The sequence below is a fragment of the Tetrao urogallus genome, assembly GCF_951394365.1.
Source record: "Tetrao urogallus genome assembly, chromosome: 1".
Lineage (NCBI taxonomy): Eukaryota > Metazoa > Chordata > Aves > Galliformes > Phasianidae > Tetrao > Tetrao urogallus.
The window spans coordinates 96513547-96535373 of NC_136813.1; the positions used below are offsets into that span (position 1 = coordinate 96513547).

The 21827-nt window shown below is 41.6% G+C and overlaps 1 protein-coding gene across 3 annotated transcripts in view; it reads right to left on the reverse strand.

The window, feature by feature from the left end:
• The window catches only part of USP25 (ubiquitin specific peptidase 25), a gene marked incomplete at its 5' end in the record, with an annotated part of 90022 nt that extends 87198 nt beyond the window's left edge, over positions 1-2824 (reverse strand). For all 3 annotated transcript variants that reach the window (XM_079534656.1, XM_079534655.1, XM_079534654.1), the window contains one exon: positions 2780-2824. In XM_079534656.1, coding sequence (XP_079390782.1) covers positions 2780-2824 — 45 coding nt within the window. The remainder of the gene's footprint in view (positions 1-2779) is intronic.
• Between the last annotated feature and the right edge of the window lie 19003 nt (positions 2825-21827).

The following is a 21827-nucleotide window of genomic DNA, read 5'->3' on the forward strand; positions in this document are numbered from 1 at the left end:
TTGACACACATAGCTCAGACGCCAGCTATCACCCTCTGAAACCCAGTTTCTCCAATCTGTTGTCACAAGATGACCGTCACAGTAATTATGGTTAGGCTGACACACTGCTGAAGCATGTCTGACTTCTCCACATCCTTTTTTTCCCCCAGTCACTAGAAAACTACCTTTCACCACCCCCTGCTCTTGTACCCACTGCTCTAGGAACACACCAGAGAAGGGCACAGCACAAGAGACACTCTGCAGCCACGTTCAAATTCTCTGGGCTTCATGTGGTGAGAACAGACAGCCCACAAACACCCCACCACACCGCAGGATCACAGAGGAGCTGAGAGTGACAAGAGTCAAAAGACCGATTATTTGCTCCAGAAGATATACTGCTACTTTCAATGAGGAATCAAGATGATCACTCAACATGAAAGAATTTCCTTTGAACTGATCCAAATTCTTCGACTGTACAATAAACTAAAGACAGCTTGAGTGGGAAGTGGGCTGTTTGTACTTGGGGTATTTATTAATAAAAATGTGCATCTCCCAGTTCTGCTAAAGCTTAACACGTACTTCCTGTATGACAGTAAGAAAACATCTGATGAACAATGTTGGGAACCAGAGTTGTGAATAAGGTATGCTGGTGACTCAGACATCTCTTGGAAATGCAATATAATTCTGTTTAGATGTGGTCTCCTCACACTAACAGAAAACAATCACGACAAACTTTGAGGTCTGTAGAACAAACTCTCTTTATTTATGGAGCATGGGATTTTCTTCTCAGGGAAGATGATGAGCTAGTGGTAATCCCTCCAACCATGCCTCAGGCCACTGTACTTCCATAAATTTTCTTTTTAAATGAGAATAAACTGTACAATGTTAAAGCTTGTCACTCAGTTAGCTATTTGTTTGCCTCACTAAATAACAATACGAGTCAAACACGATTTTTTGCAGACTATTCTCAAGTTTGTTTCCCCCTCCCCCAGAATGCAACTGAGGATAAAGTAGGTAATAAGGAATCTCAGCACAATAATCAGATGGTTCAACAGAAATAAAAAATACAAACCTTTACTATGAAAAAAGTTTGAAATTTTACACAGCTTCTGCAGATACTGTAGTAATTTGCATTCATAGAGAAATGCCAGCTTTAAAATTCTTGCTGACATTAATTCTCTGCTCCAGCATACGGCCCCCAATAACATATATGATTCAATCTCCAGTCGCTTTTAAAGCTTATTACACACAACCATAAAGGTGGGTTGGAAGGCACCTCTGGAGACCACCTTTGTCTAAGCCACTACTAAAGCAGTTCCCTGCAGCAGGTTGCACAGGGAAGCATCCAGGCGGGTTCTGAATATCTCCAGAGAGGGAAACTCCCACCCCTCTGGGCAGCCTGTTCCAGTGCTTCGTCACCCTCACAGTAAAGAAATTCTTGAAACTGTAATCCTCCTGAACTCCTGACCTAGAAGCAGTAGTTTATCCATAACATTTTCTGTGTAGCACTGCTGATAGATCATCAAGCCCTAGAAAGGCTCAGCAAGGATTACATAACAGAACGTCCAATACAGTAATTAAGGGATATTTAAGTAAAGCATCAACAGTGCATTTTGCAGAAGAACACCTTCTCAGGAAAACTGCCAGATAAATAGCAGCAATGAAGAAGCGTTTAAACACAGAAAGCACAGCACAAGCCCAACCAGCAGAAGCCCAGCACACAGTCTGCTAGCTCTCCTCAACTGAAAACCATATCAACAAAAGAAGGAAGGGACAAAAATGTCCATTCAGCCCTCTCCTTCCTGTAGAGGCTGCCAAAATATACGCTCCTAGCTGACAGCAGCCCAGAGATACCTGCATCACCCTCCAGGAGAGCTTCATGAATGTAAGTTGCACCACCTGGACCAATTACACCTTCATCACTGCTTATGAAGTGTGACCACTACCATTAAACTTCCATCCTGACTACACCAACACAAACCTACCTCCATGATCCCACAAAGGCATCACATGCAACAGGAAAAAAAAAATACAGCATGGGAGAGGAGGCAGGTCTGTCCTGTAAGCAGGGCAGGCACATGAGTAAGCAACAGTTACCTTCAGGGGGGAATAGAGAGCCCCGCGGTTAGATTCCAGGATCGTCTTCCCCTCGCCAGTCCCATCTGCCACAAGCAAAGAGCTGCAGAGGGTGTCCATTTCTAAAGAGATTTATCAGCAACTCCCGGTCCACACTAAAAGATGTGTAACTGCCATTCGCTCTGCCCCCTTTCATAACGTGCATTAACGCAGCCCCTAAATACACCACCACTTTTCTACTTCAGCAAGAGAGCGTCACAGCCATGTATGTGTCACAGCCCCAAAATAGCTGTCACCTTTCGCACACACTGCTCGGCCTCGGCATGCCGCGCACACGAGCATCCTCCACCCTGACGGAGCAGCGGGCAGGCCCTCCCGCAACCTCGGCACCGCACCTTTCCCCCTCCGCCCGCAACCACAAGCGCAACAGGGCCGCACACCCAGCCCGGGGCAGCGGCCGGCCGGCTGAGGGCTCTCCCCGGAGCCGGCGCTACGGCCAGACCCCGCGGCGCGTGGGGGCGTACCTCGGGGCGACGGCGGGCAGGACGCAGGCCCGGCTGCCAGCGGGACCGCGCTTCCCCGAGAGGCGAAGGCGGCGGCGCGGCCGGCCGTGGCCCCGCAGGGAGTGGAGCGGCCCCGCTTAGGCCCGGGCTCGGCCGGGGGCAGGGGATCGCGGCGCGCTCCGGGCCGGGCCCGGCGCTGCGGGGCCGGACAACGCTCTCACCTTGGCGGCGCCGCCGGGCTGCAGCACGTTCTGCTCCACCGTCATGGCCCCGCGCGGCTCCCGGCTGCGCCCCGGGCTCGGCGGGCGGGCGACGGTGGCGGCTGGGCCGGGCCCGGGCTGGGCGAGCGGAGCGGCAGGGAGGAGGAGGCGGCGGCGGACGAGAAGGAGGAGGAGGGGCGGGAGGGGGAGCCCGAGTCACCGCCAGGCGGGCGGGCCGCCGAGGCGGGCGGCCGCCATGGGGCAGCGCCGATCCGCTCAGGCCCCGCCGTCACTCCCAGCGCGGCCGCCGCCGCCCAGCGTGCTCGGAGCGCGGCCCCGCCTTCAGCTCTTCCGCCGCGGCTCCCGGCGGCAGCGCCGCCCCGCGCACCTGCCTCGCCGGAGCCCCGCTGCCCCTGCGCGGGCCGGCCGCCTCACGGCTACCTAGCGGGCGGCACCGCTGGCAGCGCTTGCCTCCATCTTGGCGGCGGAGTCAGCGCACGGCCCCGCGGGACGGCCCGGCCCGGTCCGGTCCGGCCCGAGAAGGGGAGAGGCCCCGTTGCCCGGCTGGGCTCGGCGGTGTCTCCGCGCGGGGGTTGCGCTTTCCCCGGTTCGGCGCTGAGGGAGATGGGAGCTGCCGCAGCCCGGCGAATGCCCGCGGGAGAACGGGCTCCGTGCGGGGCCTGGCGGCAGCGACACCCACCTGCTCCCGGCGGCTGTCCGGCCAGCGGCTTCTGGGCGGGAGGTGTCCCGACACGGGGCCTGAGGATGCACTTCGCTTCGCTCATAACGTTTGACCAGCGGGGCTGTGAGGTGGCCGTAGTCAGCACGAGGGGTAAATGGGAACAAATGGGAGATGCTTACGACGATGTGTGTGTATGCATTCAGATCTGCAAATTATGGCACCTCAGATAAACAGTACTATGAAAAAAAGAAAGAAAAAAAAAAAAAGAAAACAAAAAAATTTTTATTTATATAAGACCAGTCTGTGGAGTCAAGAAAATTACAAGAATCATAGAATCACTCAGGTTGGAAAAGACCTTAAAGATCATCAAGTCCAACCACGACCTAACCGTACCACCATAACTCCAAGAGCCCTACACTAAATCATGTCCCTGAGCACCACATCCAAACACCGATTCTGTGGTTTTTAAACACAGAATCACAGAATGGCCAGGGTTGGAAGGCACCTCAAGGATCACGAATCTCCAACCCCTCTGCCACGTGCAGGGCCACCAACCTCCCCATTTAATATTATACCAGGTTGCCCAGGTCCTCATCCAATCTGGCCTCGAACACCTCTAGGGATGGGGTATCCACAGCCTCTCTGGGCAGCCTGTTCCAGCACCTCATCACTCTCATAACACACCCAGGGATGGTGACAACCACCTCTCTGGGGGGGGGGGGGGGGGGCTGTCCAGGTGCCTAAAAACCCTTTGTGTAAAGAAGTGAGCATCCTTGCAGCCAGTCATAGGAACTGCAGGGGGTATGTGTACCTACTGCCCTCCTCACTCTGCAGGCTGCAGGCCCAGCTGGCCACAGACACAGCTGCTTCCCCCTGCCAGCCCCTGGTGCTGCAGGGACAAGCCTGTGGGCAGTCTGGGGGATGGTGGATGTGTCCCAGTTGAGTTCCCCACGCTGGTGAAGTCTGATCTGTAAGAAAAGCTTGGGAGAGCGGCTCACCTGTGTTCCAAAAGCTCTGCAGCTGCGAGCCCAATGCATTGAAATGAGTTGTGTGCTGCTTGTCGGCCACACAGAGCATTTACGACCCAGCAATTCAATTTCTTCCCCCACATAAGATGAGGTTATCAGGCAATGACATCTCTGCAAGCTCTTGGTCCTTAAGAAAAGCGCCAGTTTTTGCACAGCTCATGACAACCTCTAAATATTGCCTTAATTCACTGCAGTTTCTGAGCATGAGGTGTTGCAATTTGATCAATAGTTCCTTTTCTAAGGCTTGGTGCTCATAGATTGTATCAGTTTTAATGCTTCTGCTTTTTACTGCAAAATGCAAAGCAATTTTTAAAATTAATGCTCCCTAAGAGTTTATTGCGCAAAAGGCGAGAAACAATGAAGATGATATTCTGAGATCAAAAACGGCTTACAAATTACTTTTTTGGGAATAAGCAGAAATTATCTCTTCTTATACCAGTGTCGTTGTGTAAGATTGCTAACAGCAGGACTTTAGTTTGTTTTAAGAAAAGTTTCCTGTTGCACTGTTGGGCCAAAGTACTGTGCCAGTTCCTGTCCCCTTCTAAAATATAGATTTTCTTGTATTATTTTACAGATTCTCCTATGCTGCTTGTTTGTTGTTTCTGTTGTTGTTTGTTTTTATATATGCTGCACTATTCATAATCAAATAACTTCCATTAAAGATATTGTTTATACTTTTTGAAAGTATTTGCTTCAGTGGAGCACTAAAAACAATAATAGAATTTGTTTTGCAATAATTTGTTAAAGTCTGTTTCCTTGGTAGACACAGGATCCAAAAAGGTGTTGAAAAGAATTTTTATTTTTTACTCAATTTACCTCTAATCAGGATAGGATGACAAAGTATCATCTTCCATTAAATTCCTTCCCTTTTCTCCCCTCTTCCCCTCACCTCTCTTCCACCCTCCCAAAAAGAAAAAACAAAATGAAAAAAAAAAAACAACACAATAAAACAAAACAAAAAATTATCACTTTTGAGTGATCATTTAAGCAAAGAAGAAAAGAAAAAAAAAAAAAAAGAAGTCTGATGAATGTGTGTTCATCTGTGTACGTGCGTATGTGTGTAGGTCCCTGAGCAGGGATCTACAACTGAAACACAAGTGGGCCATAGCCCAGGAGTTCTGGTGGAATGGAATTTGTGCTCACATTTCTATGTGGGTACATATAGCATTAGAATTAGTATTTTGTCAGAAAACTGATAATTTTGTCAGGGCTGCATTTAGAAAGAGCTCTTGACTCCAAGATAGCATTCCTTAGTATATGTAAGGAACTGTTTCAGAAGAAACTGAACAAGGAGGCTGCTTGATTTCTAGGGATCCTTCATTCCTTTTCTGCTTCCAGATCCCATTGACTGATACTGAGATTCATCTTGTGTGTGCAACAGAGAATTCAGCACAGTAACTCTAGGTCCACAAGCTGTCACTCCTGCAGGTAGTGCATGAAAACAACCATACAGGTGGTTGCTTTTTTAAATTATGTATTTTCATCTATCCTCCCGCACAACAGTACCCAAGAGGTACTGTTTCTGAGACATGCCTCCTTCACAAGGAACCCACAGCCTTAACTTTCCACTCTCCTCCTGCTAGTCTGTAGCAATCATTTAGCTGTCACATAACCAGAGCTGGAAGTGTTTTGCTGCTAGTCGTGTTGATGACAGTGCATAGAAAAGGGAGCTTTTGGTCCGCAGCAAAATGAAGGCTGTGTGATTATGTTTGCTTATGAGTCTCAAGAGCTGAAATTTATTTCCTTTCTTTATATCCCTTCCTCGTTCCTTATAGAGTTGGCTACAAGTTGGGCAATGTACCTTACTGTACCTTTAATATCTTAAATAGCACAGCCTGTAGCTAAATATTACTGTCCTATCTCCACTTAGTTTCTCCTCACCTTTTAATGGTGACACAGGGTAGGCTTGCATTTGGCAACTGTGTTACACAGCGTCTGGGTGCAGCCCTCACTTACAGCTGCTTGGTGCCTTCAGGAAGGTTGTCCTCTTTGCTCACCCTGGCCACTAACTCCCTAGAGAGCAGATCCACCTGAAGGACAGCTGCAGCTTCACCTCCTCACACCGGTTGTTTTTCTGCTAGATCACTTCCCCAAAATGGTTCACTGGCTGGCAGCTGAACAGCTGTGCCAGCCCGAAAGAGAGGGTGACACAGACTTAGCGATAGCACATGTTGAACTTTGCTTCACACGCTTCTTAAACCAGGCAGTGACTGTGCCTGCCTACGGACTGCCCACTGCCCACACACAGCGTGCTCCTGCTCATGATTCTCGTGGTCTTCCCATTTTTATGAAAAGAGAGGAAGACCCCAGCCAACCGCAAACGCTTTTGCACATTTTGTTGTATAAAAAGATCATGTACAACAAGAAATAGCTCATTATTTCCCCTGTTGGTTTTTTTTTTTCTTTGTTTGTTTTCAATCTGTTTGTTTTTGTCTTTAAGCACATCATTTATTTAGGACTTCAATTATACTGTAGCTACACTAGTTACTTCCTCAGGAAGTACAAGTCTGAACTTCTTGGTTTTCTTTTCCCAAATGTGTGACCTGTAATATCAGCCATGAGAAAGCACTGCTATGAAACATTAAATGCTATGAACACACAGCATTAACCCTAGAGAAAAGTTTCTATAGATCTGCATTTATGAAGCCTATTTTGGAACACTTTCACTTAGATCTTTTGTCTTTGCAGTAAATAGTTCTGACACATGAAACAAAAGCAACTCCGCTCCAGAAGCTTTTTAAACACAACACCTTTTAAACCAAAATGTTAACAATCACTCAATCACTGGTGAGAGTTCAAATGTTGCTTCTGTGCCTGCAAAATCTCCTGTTGGTTACTCTTTGTGGGAATCAAACCAAAAGATAACTGAAGCTGTAACTCAGGGAAGAGGGCAATCACCACACAAAAGCCCTTTGAAAACAAAAAGTGAAACTAAAATAATACGAATGTAAGCTTTGTTACTGTACAAGATAGAGCCTCATATTCCATGATGAATGTATTTTAAAAGTGAATGTCCATCACCTTCCAGTTGCTTCTAGACAGCAGCTGTCCATTCATATACCTCCTAAAAGTCAAATACTATATTCAAAATAAGCAAACAACAACAACAACAAAAAACAATAAAACAGCTGCAGCTGAATTGCACAGAATACACCTCTGGATTCTCAGAGAGCCTGAAAACCTAAATGTAAGGCTTTGAGTGCCTTACATTTAATCTTAGCCATCTTCACACTTTATTTACTTTCTTGACCACTCCTGTGCATTGATCATATATTTCACACAGCCTCCCTTAGAAGCAATAAGATTTTTTCCAATGTGACTAAAGGTAATTTAGAGCTCAACAATGAAAACCAGTCTTTCCAGTAGGCACTACTCATTATTTATCAAGCAGTAGAAAGTTTCAGAACCTCTCCTTAAAAGGCTTCTTTCATTGAAAAGGTAACTTATTTAATGGAAAACATTTCACAGCAGATTATTATCCCAATTGAATTCTAAATTCAATGACAATAAATAATGAATAAATAATATAAATAGTACTAAGCCAAAAACAAGATAATTAAAAAAAAAAAAACTTTCTGAAACTTCAGCTAATGATTCTTTCCAGTGCTTAGTTTGAAAGCATATCTGCTCAAACATCGATAATTTTTATCATCATGAGAGTGTAACATTCAAATATTCAACATCTAAATAAATTATATTGGATTATAAAATAATTAAACCAGTTATGCAGAAAGTTATGCAGAAATAATAATTATTTATTATTATTTATTTGTACTTTGGAGATTTTTTTTTAGGGTTTTGGGGGATTTTTTTTTTTTTTTTTAAATATCAGAACTTTTAACCAAATAAAATGTCACATTCTTACCTTCTCACTTATTGCCTTGCTTTCTATTCAAGCAAATACTCATTGAACATAATGATATACTCTTGTACCTCCTGGACAAGTTTCCCATGCACACAGTCATTTACATACACTGTTCCTTATTAAATAATGAAAGATAATTGCTTCATTAGCCAATGACCTTATGTTTGATGGACTATGTGGACAAACAAGGTTGCTCTCCATCAGGATCCTTTAACTGACAGCTAAAACCAGAAGGCAAGGCTGGTGAGACCAGTACAAAATTCACATTTTTTGCTACTGTCATTTTTTTGATGCCAGTTTGTCTTGTCACCCATAAACTACTACTAGGTAAAGAGATGAAAGAATCCAGAGCATGGAAGTGCAGTATTTTATTGACATGCTCTAGATGAAAACCTATCTTTAAGTATTCTGTTCTTAGAGTAACCAAAACTCTTCAGGTAGTTGCCTAAGCTCCCTGCCCTAGATATTGAAGAAATTTAGAGACTTCAAGTTGGGATCTACAGCCTAGCACAAACGCTGACTTGCTGAAATGCTGAAAGAGGCACAAGCCTAATACCCTACCCTAAGACAGACTGAATCTACTTTTGGACAAGTGGGAAGCTGTTCTGTGTCCAAATTCATGTTTCACAACTCATACTTAATGATTCATAACCACCTCCAATCACACCACTTCCTTATTGCAGCATAGTCTACAGCCCCTGTATCTGGCCACTCTTCTGCAAGCAGGGCTCCAAACCATTGGTGATGTAGGAGGACACAACACCGACATCTTTCCACCTCTTCAGAGAAGACATGTAACACTATGAAATTAAAAAACAAAAAAAAAAACCAAAAAAAAACAAAAACAAAAAAAAAACCAAATATCACTACCAGTTCCTTTGCAGTCTGTATCTTTCAAATAAGCACCCAAGGCTGCTGTGTGTTCATGTTGATTCATTCCTGCCAGCGTGCCTAAAGTACACCTATCAGCATCCTCAGGAAAGGTGAACTGGGGAATGTCTTCCCATTTAGGAAAGCTGCATTCTTCCCTAACCAGGTTGGAAGCACAACATGTCAGAAACTGTCCTTCACCAGCACTTAGGAGGCCTTAAAATTTAGGGGGGATGCTTGAATATTTTGCTTTTTTTTTTTTTTTCCCTCTCCATATTTTCAGTCAATCTAACTGTCAACAGGTATCTTCATAGAGAATATGGTGATGGAGCAAAAGGTTTGTTGTGGTAGAGCAAAATGTTCAGCCACCAGAAACACTGACAACAATTGGGACAGTTCTCATAAATGACCTCAATTATTTTTCTATGGTATTTAAAAAACAGAGATAAAATAGGACTTTACAATGTACAACATTCTAGGATCTTATAGGATTCTTGTAGCGTAAGATTCCCACACCCTCAGCTTAAAAGCTTTTTTAAAATTAATGGTTCTCATTCTGCATCACACAGAACTTCTCAGAACTACTCACCATTCAGTCTAGATGCAGTCATCACATTTTTTCAAGTTGTTTTTGTTTTGTTTTTGTTTTGGCAGGAAATACTATATTCTTTATGTTATTTCAATGGCACATGGTATCTAAATGCTTTTACTGACTGCCCCAGCAGCAGCTTTGCAAGGCAGTGGTCATCTGAGGAAATGACAAAATATCTGTTTCCTTTTCTTCTCGTGGTTTTAACCAACACGCTTGGTTCAATTAACTTTTACAGAGCAGTGCTGACAGTTACAGATCATTTTCACATCTCTGTTGTATTTGTGTCTTATCAACATTTATAAATATCCAAAGTGCAGCTGGGTGTGTGTGGATTTGGGCCAGGCTCTGTCAATGGTGGTGCCCAGTGACAGAACAAGGGACAATGAGCACAAACTGGAATACTGAAAGTTCCATCTGAACATAAGGAAAAACTTCATTACTGTGAAGGTGACAGAGCACTGGAACAACCTGTTGCAGAGTCTCCTTTTCTGGAGATGTTTAAAACCTTCCTGGACACTTTCCTGTGCAACATACTGTAGGGAGCTGCTTTAGCAGTGGGTTGGGCAAAGATGATCTCCAGAGGTCCCTTCCAACACCTACAATTCTGTGATTCTGTGATATGACTTGTTTTATCTGGGTATATTTTGTCCATTTTGCTGATTAAATAGTGAAGATTTTAATAATCTGTATTAAGAGAGTTACCCACCAAGAAGAAAGAGAAATATAGTTTTTAGTCAATATAAAACTGCCCTTTGAAAACCTCTTCAGAGGCAGAACTGCTGCTGATGCCATCAGGCACTCCAGACATAGCTGTATGACAGATGACAGCCTTTAAACAAATATTCAATTATTTTCTCTTTGCATTCACATGAAGGACAATATTGGTCACTAAGAGTAAGCTGGCTCCATAAAATCTGTCACTTTATATCGTAGAATCATAGAATGGCCTGGGTTGAAAAAGACCATAATCATCATCTAGTCTCAACCCCCTGCTATGTGCAGGGTCACCAACCACCAGACCAGGCTGCCCAGAGAATATTATGTATTCTAATGAGATTTCTAGTCTCACTTGAAGTGAACAGACCAACTAAAAGCAATCACTTAATACATTAAACACTTTAAGCTTATTTTGTGAACAGTGGACTACGACTCTTCCTCATCATGTCTGGTAACAGAAATGAAACTCTACTACTGCATCAGACAGCAGAGGCTTTAAATGTTAAAACATGAGCAGCTGGGGTGAAACATAACACTGAAAGGGTGACACATTTGAAAAACTGGAGCCTGATGAGATGAGATGGGGTCATAAATTGTGTTAGTCATACTGCATGACACATGATCTCCAGTGGCACTTGCTTCTCAGTGGGGGCTTTCATTGGCAATCCTTTGCACAGCATTTGGAAGAATATTTAATACAAAAAACTGCTAAAAAATTATTCAATTTACTGTACTATTACACATTTGTTACATGTTTCCAAGGAAAACCATTCTGGGGGCTAGCCTTGGTGGCATGAATCTCAAAGTTGGAAGAGAAAAGGGTGGGTATTACAGCACCCAGGACACTGTAGCACTGCTCAAGCATGCTATACATGTGTATGCTCAATATTATATTGTAGAGAATCAACAAAGAAAAAAAAAAAAAAAAAAAAAAAAACCAAACCAACCAACCAAACAAACAAACAAAAACCAGGCAAATAAACCTATGTATCTAATGTAAGAATAGACAAAACGAAGACAATGAAGTCATCCATCACATGAATATGATATGGGTTAATTACCTAAGCATGAAGGCAGGGAAAAATACAAAATCTTTCTAAATGTAGCAGGTCAGCATTACAGGTAGGTGAAGTCTCATACATTTATCTTAGCACTGCATCTAGAAAACAGAGGTAGAGCAATCAGTTCTGAGGGTTCTGTTTATTTTTATTAGCCAAGGCTGCAAGATGGCACGGCTAAATAGTACAAAGGGGTGGCAGTATGTAAACTGTAGGAGGACTCCCACAGTGTCAAGGAGGGACTGTGGGAAAAATCCCTGCAGTAGAGGACAATGGGCAGGCACTCTGTGTGCCCCAGACTGGGTGGCCTTAACTGTGACATCACAGCTCTTTCCCTGCTCTATGAGCCTTCCCAAGCAGACACTTTCATGTGGTGCTGGAGAAGTTGTGATGCTGACTAAGAACATGAATTCCATGCATGCAATGAAAGAGCAAGACAAAGAGGACAAGAGACACAAAATTCCCATTCCCACCAAATCTACATATGCAATAAGGTGACGAGTTCAGGTAAACATATCTTACATGGTAAGGGGATTTGTTGTTGTTATTTTGCTTGTTTTACGTGGCAAAACAGAATGTAAGCCTTTTTTTCTATTCTAGGATATTCAGGCCTCCACAGAAAAGATACATGAATTGCTGTAATATACAACTGAAATGTCTCAGCATAAACTTCTAAGATTCAAATGATGTACCTATTGATTCAAGTAATAACAAATGGCTGGGTCTTCATTAGGGGAATATGGTGGGAAAGAAAACTTTGAATATTTGAAAACCAGATTGTATGGACTGTAAAGTCAATTTTAGTGTAAGCAGTCATGGATTTGAGGATTCATCTGGAAAGGTGATGGATGAAGGCATCTGTTTTATCAGAATCAGTGCTATTTTTTTTCATCCATTTGAACTTTTTCCTTAAAGCCATTCTTTCTGGGGAGATCTACACCTAAATTAATGGATAATATGGCTCTACTGATAGGCACATCCCTAAGACTTTCACAGGTAACCAGGAGAATTACTAGGAACCAACTGAGAATCTCGCCTTTCCAAATCACCACTCTCTTGCTCTCTAGTGAAGCCTGAACCCATCTTGTCATTGAGCCTGCTTCATTGCACAACACAGACTGCAGGGTAATAATCTGACCCTGAAGAAAATTAGCACTCCAGCTGCTTACAATTGCAAATCTTTCAGTGTCTTCCCTTTTCTAGCCCTGCCAGACAGACATCCTTATGACAAAGCAGGAAAAGACAAACTAAGGAAGTAGATTTTATCAACTCATCTATTATTACTTCTTAGGAAGTTGCAACACCTTCTGGTTCTGACACACAGCTATTACTGCAGCAGCCTCATCACAACAGATACTACTCTCATGCGCTTTCTGGAACTTCAAAAATGCGGGCAGTTAGAATTGGGCTCATCACACCAATAGCTGAGGGAGCTTTGTGTTTGCAACCTATAGAGCTGTAAACTCCCCTAAACTCTTCTAAAAAGGCAATTGCATTCTCAACCACAGTGCCGTAATTTCAGCCCAGTTCCCCAGAGAGTCTGTGTGAAGAAGACGTCGTGGCAGACAAGCATACAGCAGATACTTGCTGCCATGGCTGGAGCAGCCTTGTTCCCACTTTGTCTGCAGCAAATTGTTGCTGCCCAGTGCCACCGGACCAATTCTATTCATCAGGAAACAGAAATGAGGTGAACTGGCAGCGAGCCATAAATACCGGAACTATTGCTAGTACAAAACTTACTTGCCTGGGTCTAAGTTTAAAGTGAGAAATTAACAAACTCCAGCTATAAACCAGCTTAGGTAACATCTGAGCCACCTCACTTCAGATCTCTTTTCTTTTCGGAGGAAAGTTGTAGCAGAACTGCTGTCATGCATATGCATACATGCTGCCATGTCAATGCATACAGCATTCATACAGGCAGAAATTCTACTTTTTCCTGTAATTCCACTTGACTGTTTCAACAAATAACAAGAATAGGTTACTACAGAAAAATGGCTCACTCCCAACATTAAAGACTTAAAGTGGGATATATTAGCTTGTAATTGAAGACAACTTCCCAGCTACTCCTGGATGGTGGCAATAGCCTGTTTGAAAAAATGGTATTTTCTGAATGTGTGCATATGTTATGTTGCCATTTAAGTGGTGCCACTCCTTGCATAAAACTCACTTTGCATAATTACAGGCAGTTTTGCAAAATATTTATTTGCATTCTTTGGTGCCTACATACCACATAGTTTTTCATTTGAGAATGTTTGTAACAGCCTTCTGTTACAGCTATTTAAGTAGAGCTAAGTAACAATTTCTGCAACACTGTGAGGAGAAAGGAAAAAAAAAAATATGTATAAAGATCTTTAGAGATTGAAGCTACAAAAATATACCCATGGCAGAAATGAGTGACGATTTAAGGCACTATTCCTTTCTTAAACTTGTAAGCCCTCCATAATTTGCTACCACTTGTTTGCCAGGGAAAAGCATCCCCACAGAAAAGCGGCAGGCTGGAGATGTGTGCACACCTCAGATGCAAAGTCCATCAGTTTTCTTTAAAGTGCTGATGAAAGACTGTTTGTGCAAAGACAGCAGACTTTGTGCTGATACATGTGCAGGTGTTCCATCCTGCCAAGCCAGCTGCGGGAGGGGAAGCTGATAAAAAAGGGACAGAACAGACAGCTGGAGGGGCTGTGCCTCAAACTATTTCAGCTCACTTTGCCAGACTGTCTCCATCCATGTCCCTGGATGGAAAGAGTGGGTAAGCAGCTTTGGTCAAGGAATAAACAGCAGCATTATGTATAAGAGCGTACTTGCGCTATAGATGAAGTAAACCTGTGACAGCTCTACATCCAAGCAAAAGAATTTAGGATAATTCTGATTCATTGAATTCAGCATGCCAAATTTGCAGCATCTCAGGTTTGGTGGACTTCTGCTGAAGCCTTTCCACAGCTACTGCAGACAGCTGAGCAAAAGACCTTTGAGTTTTGTGGTGGTGCATCAGAGCCACCAGCTGAGATGATTAAAGACAGTGTACGTGTTTACACAGAGCAGAGAGGCGCTGGAACTGCAGGCAGCACCGTGGCCTCAGCGCAGCACGGTGCCAATAAGCACGCTAGCTAGTGTGCACACTTCTAGAGAGCCACATCAGTGCAGCCGGACTGATGGCAACGCTGTGTGAAGATGAAGCATAGATACAGCAGCCTGGTGGGAAGCACGATAAGTTTGTTCATTGAGATAAGACATTCATTATGAAGGAAGAAAAGCATAAAGAGCACAAATCATAGGTGATATACACGCAGGAGATTAATAGTGCGAGAGAGATAACAAACAAAATTATAATGTAATATAGTGTACATCATTTTCAGGATTCACCAATACTTTTATGTCCAGATTTGTATTTTGTTGGTTTATTTCTCCCTTCCTTTAAATATTTTGTCCCTGTCTTATCTTCCGTTTTCTTTTGCCCTTTGCATCATTTCTTCCCATTTTCAGAGTATTTTTAAAACTCAGTTTCACCAAAGCTTGGGTTTTTTTGCATATACCAACTTGCAAAATGCAGGATGCAGCTGTTACTCATTTTCACAGATGTAAACATAAATCTGAAATTAAAGTAGAAGACACTGACTGGCTGAGTTTTTTTCATGCATAGACAAATCTTCTCATAAAGCTTCAAAAAAGAATTGTCTTGCTGTCCTTCTTAGATACATATTTTAATAAATATTGGATATATTTAGTTTTCAGTGTACCGCTCCTATGCGCAAAAGCCCATAGGTAGAATAGGAATATTCAGTTGCTGTGTAATGGGAGGATAATTATTAAAAAAAAAAAACAAAGCAACATTCATCAAAGTATTGTTCATTTAGGTAGTAGAGCTGAGAGATGTAATTAAGGATAACTTGAATGCGAACTTGAATGTGTCCATGATTAAATATCCATACAGACAGATTAGATTTTTAACTTGACTATGCAGACTTCACAACCAGGTTGTTTTGGTAGACCTCACAGACCTGGTTCTACCTGTCTGTTAGTTGCACAGCTCCAGTGCTCACAGTAGGTTTACACAGTATAGAAGGGAGGCGATATCTGCATTCTTTCATATGACTAAGTTGCTCTGTCATGAACCTAGTATATACAAATGAAGATGTAGGACAAGATTCTTCATTACACCCACGAGAAGGAGTAACTCATTTGAACAGAAAAATATTTCAGACATAGCTCGAAGGGGATTCTGAACTAGCACAGACACGTTCATTTGGTGACAAACAGTCCTCTAAGGTCTACACACTCCTACAAAGTCGCCTACGTAGGAGAATTCTAGCTAATTAATTTGGCAGACTGGATTTCTTCTTCAGCCTACAAAGTGATGGGAAACGCATGAATGTGGCACAAGGAATCTGCTTCTACAGGAAACAGATCAAAAACCCTGGAGAAAAAAAAAAGAAAGCCAGCCACCAGATAGTTGTTACATTCAAAGAACAGTGCAGTTAATGCTCATTACATAGCAACTACTTGCAGTGCATAACTAGTCTTCTTTATTTTATGTGGTAGTTTCCCACACAGAAGAAAGAGCTAATGAATGGGCTCGGCTTCCTTCAAATTAATGACATCTGCATCCACCAACATTTCTTCCACTAACATAGGTGTTCTTCCTAATAAAAAAATTTCCCAGCTTTCTATCACTGTCCAGCTTCCGGTGAAACCCATGGCATAACATGTTGTGGTGATGTATGGAGATGCATCCAGACATCCTAACAGCTTGTCTGACATGATTTCTTTGTTCCAAAGGCAATACCACATTTAAAACATACAGAGATCAACTGGAACTAAAAAGTTCTCAGACATCAGCAAAAGAAGAGCAATCTATACTTCAGGTAATGGAGAATTCTGTGCTTTGCTAAAGAATAATTAGTCTAAGATTTTTAATACAACACTTGCACTTGTGAGTTGACTTTTCTCTCTCTCTTTAAAATAATCAAAATTATTTGGTCATAGGAAATCATAATTAAACAGACCTGTCCTGGAATTGGATTCTCTATTTCAAATTACATTTCAAGTTGTCAGTTTTTTCCAATTTCAACTTAAATTCTATTTTGCTGCAATTGCAACAGAGTTTCATTCAGAGTTCAATTTTCTTTCGATTAGGTACAGCAATTCACATTTTATTAATTTTTAAGTGTTCCAAACATTCCTTCCTGGATGCGTGAAATAAAATTTGTTGTGCAGTGGTTGATGTTTTTTGTATGTATGTTGGTTTTTTTAATGCTTTATTAGCTTTTCTTCACACAGATCAACTCTGCATATTTTTTTTAAGCATTTCAATTTGGAAACAATGATGCTTTAATAAAGAGAGTATTTAAACAAGTTATACTAAAGATCTACTGCATTTGGCATGCACCTTTCTGTGTTTAGAGTTCCTAATCAGTCTCACGTGTACTCAGAATTGAAGAATAAAAATGCTGGCTTTCTTGAAGACTTTAGTTCAAGACTATATTTCTTCAAAAATATACTTGTTAATATTCTCCTGGTACCTGTTTATATCTGAATGAAAGATGCCAGGAAGAGAAAGATGCCAGGAAAAAAATTGCATCCCAGCTGTGCTTGTGTAAATGTTAATATCCATGGCATTTTAGAAGGCCTCTGTAGAGGGCTAAACCACTGAGTAAAGAAGCCTCACTCCCTCTCTTGAAGTCTTTTCTGTATGAGAGAGGTTTTATAAAGCTCTTGCTATAAATCATTATGCTGCATTATCATAAGAGGTACAACCCAGAGGTACCGTAAGAGCAGTTGTTGGTTGCAGACATACCTCTGATTAGCACTTTAAATTGAGCTTCAAACTCTTTCGATATCAGCCTTCACTTTAGCACATTAGATGCCATCTCTTTGAGGGAGGATCATTGTGAAAATCCTGATGCAGCAAATTTTGCAGCTGATAAATTTAATTCATAAGATGAATCAAAGCAAGGAGCTTTAACATGATCACCCATTTATATGTAACTAATATTTTTTAAAAGGACTAGAGACTTGTATTTTACCTTGAGGTGATCATTTTCTGCCTTGGTCCAAGGAGCAAAATTTCAGATCACATTGGAAATCTCTCTACTTACCAGGCAAAAGTATTTATATGCTATATACTACACATCATTTATATACTATTTTGACAGGCTTAATTTTCTGCTTATGTAATTCCATTTTCCTTGGATACATATGGCCATCTCTTTGTTATGTAGAACTGTAATTGCACAGAAGGAGGATGAGATCATCAGTTAAGTTGTGATACATCCCTTTAAACAAGTCATCTAGAATGGCCTCAAATAAATAAAATGCATTCTACGTAAAATCAGATTCTCTTCTACCTAAATGTTAGGCTGCCACGTTAACTGAGAAATAACATAAACATTAATAAAAAGGAAACACTGATAACAGAAAACAAAATAGCACAGCTGTTACCTTCAGAAGTAGCCTTCAGATTTTTGTAGAAACTGAAATTTCAGATGCAAGGAAAAATACAAGGAAATTTTTACGTCTTACTCACTTGAGGAGAGTGGATAGTTTCACTGGGTGAGAAGGATGAACGCTACAGAATTTGGCAACAAATTTCAAGATCCAGATATCTGTAGCAGTTTTTGAGTATAAGTACATTATTAAATAAATGATACAGCAGTACAGTGCAATAAAGGACAGCAAGTTACAGGACTCCTTAACAGACACTCTCCAGCACAAAGATGCAGGTCAGTGGCCCACCTGAAGGATTACCTAAAGTAAATCACAGTCAATACTCATATTACCTTTGAAGGTTATTGGTTACTTCTCCAAACTTCAGTTTTGGGTAGACCTAAAACTGTAAACTCAGAAAAAACACTCCCAGGTATGAGTGAAGGTGAACCCACAACTTCAAATACCAAAGCACCACCAGTGTCACAAAAACATCACACATGACCGAACGAGCTCCACGTGGTCAGTCTGTGAGACAGCAGTGGGGACATCAGAGGTCCTGGGGTACCTGGGCCTGCTCCCGAGACAGTTATTCAAGCATAAAGGCACAGTCAGTGCTTTCTGAATATAAATGTTATCATCCACAGCTGAAACTACAAACAGAACAAAGAATTAATCAGAACTTAGCATCATACAATTTGCCTGGCGTGAGCATGAGCAGGAAAACCTTACGCACACATATCAGAAAAATCACGTACAATATACTTGTGTATGGGTACTATTGAATCACAGCCTGAACCCTCTGATTGATCACCTGAGGCAAGCACCGATTCAGCCACAGGAGCACAGGTGAAGGCAATTCAGCTGTGGAACTGGGAAGGGGAGGAGCCTGGTTCCACATCTGCTAGACTCCATTTAAGAGCTGACTGCCACTCAGGGAAGATCTCTTCTTGTAGACAGCTCCTTTTGGAGTTTTCCTGTGAGCCCAGCCCCAGTACTTTCAATTAGTTTTGATTACCCCTTTCCACTGCGATAACCTTTCTAGCTATACCGTCAGCTTAACCACTCTGTATATTTGTTGATTATACAACTTGAAAAACAAAAGATAGGCATGACAGAGTACCTGCAAAGTAAAAGACAAACCAATACCCCTAAAAAGAAGTGGTCTGCAAGTCAGGTATATGGTGTAGGAGGTGATTCTAGCTCACTATCTGTTTTGAAGCAGTGCTAAAGGAGACAAAGTAAAGACATGTTGGCTAGAAACTGATATCTCACCCTGTGATCATGTCCTCCTCACCCTGTAAGGAGATCCCCAGACCTGACAGCCAGCCTCTAGCACAGGAACACTGAGACCACCAATGCAAATCCCTCCTATATCACCAAGGATGTCTAAGGTGGTTTTCTTCTCTCTCCCACAAACCTCCTCAGAAGGGTGAAAGAAAACTAGATTCCTGATCAAAAGTCTAACTGTAGTCAAGAATCCCCTAGGAGATCCTCTTTCTCTTAACTACAAAGGGATTACTCAGAACTTAAAATCACAATGTTGTTGACCAAAATTAGCTTCCTATAACTGAGGATTGTAAAGTTCTTATCCTAATGCCTTAAGGCATTTCCCTTGGACAAGATGAACAATTTTTTTTTTTCATGTTTTAAAAGGTGTTTTTGATGAATCAGTGTTTGAGATTTAGCCAAACATCCTTATGTAATTTCCAAGAAGGATCGATGACAAAAACTTCTGTTAATAGGAATGAAAGATATAAGCAACCCATAATCCACAGTAAACTCTCTAGTCACTTCCAAAATCTCTATGACCCCATATCTCTTGCAGTGAACGCTTTTCTCTGACACTGTTATTATGGAATTGCTGAAGCTTTGTTCTCTTTGGAAACAAGAACACGTATCATCTCCATTTAGAAGATTTTGCAAGTCATACAAATAATAGCCAGCCAGTTATGTTATGATCACTGTACTATGCTACGCAGAGGCTATGATAAAACAGTTGTTGAAAACAGCTTTGGTTTACTGTTAACCGATGAACTTAGAAGAGTAAAGGATTCTTGTCACAAGGCAGGACATAAGGAAGAAGAAAATAACAGTGTACTTCTGTTGCTGATTTTATTCTGTAATATTTTGTATAGTCCAAGTAGCTGATGATGCTATTTTCTTGGCAACAGAAAAAGCAACTATTGTAACCAGAAGAAGCTACACAGATTTCATACAAAACATGCAGTATATGTTAGGGCTTTCTGAAATATTACTGCGAATTTCAAGGTTATAAAAGAATACTGTGGAGAGAGCATATGTAAGTGAAACAGGGAAGAATGGGGCTGGATAGGCAAATTATTTCTTCAGCTTTCTCATGGACAAAGTCAGCCAATGACACTCAGTAGTCTCATCATACTCTGAAGCTGGTGATGATGCTATGTTATTGCAGGACAACATTTGAGATCAGCTTCCTTTCTTCCGGGCTGAACAAACCAGGAGCATCAGCTGCTCCTTATTTGTCTTGCCCTCTAGATCTTTCACTGCTTTTGTTGCCCTTTTTGGGATGTTCACTAGTAGTTTTAAATCTTACATTGTAGCACCCAGAACTGCACACAGTTCAGGTTTTGATGAATCAGTATGTCTGCGGATGCTGTTAAAGTACTGCAGATAAGATGTAAACACTTGAAGCATCTAACAGGTCTCATACGCTCCCCGAAATAAAACCCGCCTGGCTCTACAGCTCTTCCACAAACTAAGCTTCCAATACAAGGTGCTTGCTGTCGAATTAGTTGCCTCTTGAGAAATCAAATTAGATACCTCAAAATCTATATTTAAACCCTTGCTGCTACATAATCAGGCTATTAACACCATACACTCATGCATTCTTGGAGATCTGGAACAATTCCACAATTACTATACTCAGACTGGTGTTAAATTTTGGAGTCATTTACTGTGTATTAATTACATCATGTGAGAGCATGACATGACTAACCTCTTACTAAAGTTACCTGTGGTACATAACACGTAGGACCTAAGTGCAGAGGACCTAAGTGACAGATTACTTTTTTTATGCCCTGCTCTGGATCACAACTTACCTCTAATGATTTTATAGTACCACCATTCATTGATTTCCAATCCAGTGAAGGAAACAACGGCTAGTACATAGTTATTAGTAATTTCAGTTTATGACATACTCACATTAGAAAAAATCATATAAAATCTCACTATTACTGTTCTTTCCTGTACATTTGAGCATTTTCCATTTATTTCTTCTGCTCTGCCTGTGCTGTACCTTTCTCATTCTAATTTTTCAGGTGATAAGAACACATACTATACAGGATATAAATATAAAAAGGGGAGCTTGAATGTAGCATGATCAGAAACTTCACTAGTGTCTCAGACATCTCTAAGCAGCAAATGCATGTCCATTGTCATATTTCTCAACTCACTACCACCGCATTTACTTAGAATGTTGGAAGTCACAAATTTTGATTTGCTGAGAAGATATAAAATAGAAACACTAAAAAGGAAAACAGAAATGATTTTATTCTGTATTTTTTCATATCAGCATGTCTTTACCTGGAAAAGGTTTCAATATTCATGCCATATTTTAATAATCAAAGAAGCTCTTTACACTATCTATGATTTCTTATTAAGATGCAAATCAAGAATAATCTCTGATTTTTCTAGCAGAGCCTGAAAGCACTTTATTAATTAGTCAGGCTCTATCTAACTTCTGACAAGACTTCTCTCCTCATAGGAAAACTGACTTTAAAATTATCTTCTAAGTTCACATCTATGGTCAGCAATAAGGGGCCTGAATTGTATGTAAGCCATCAAAATTGTATGGTG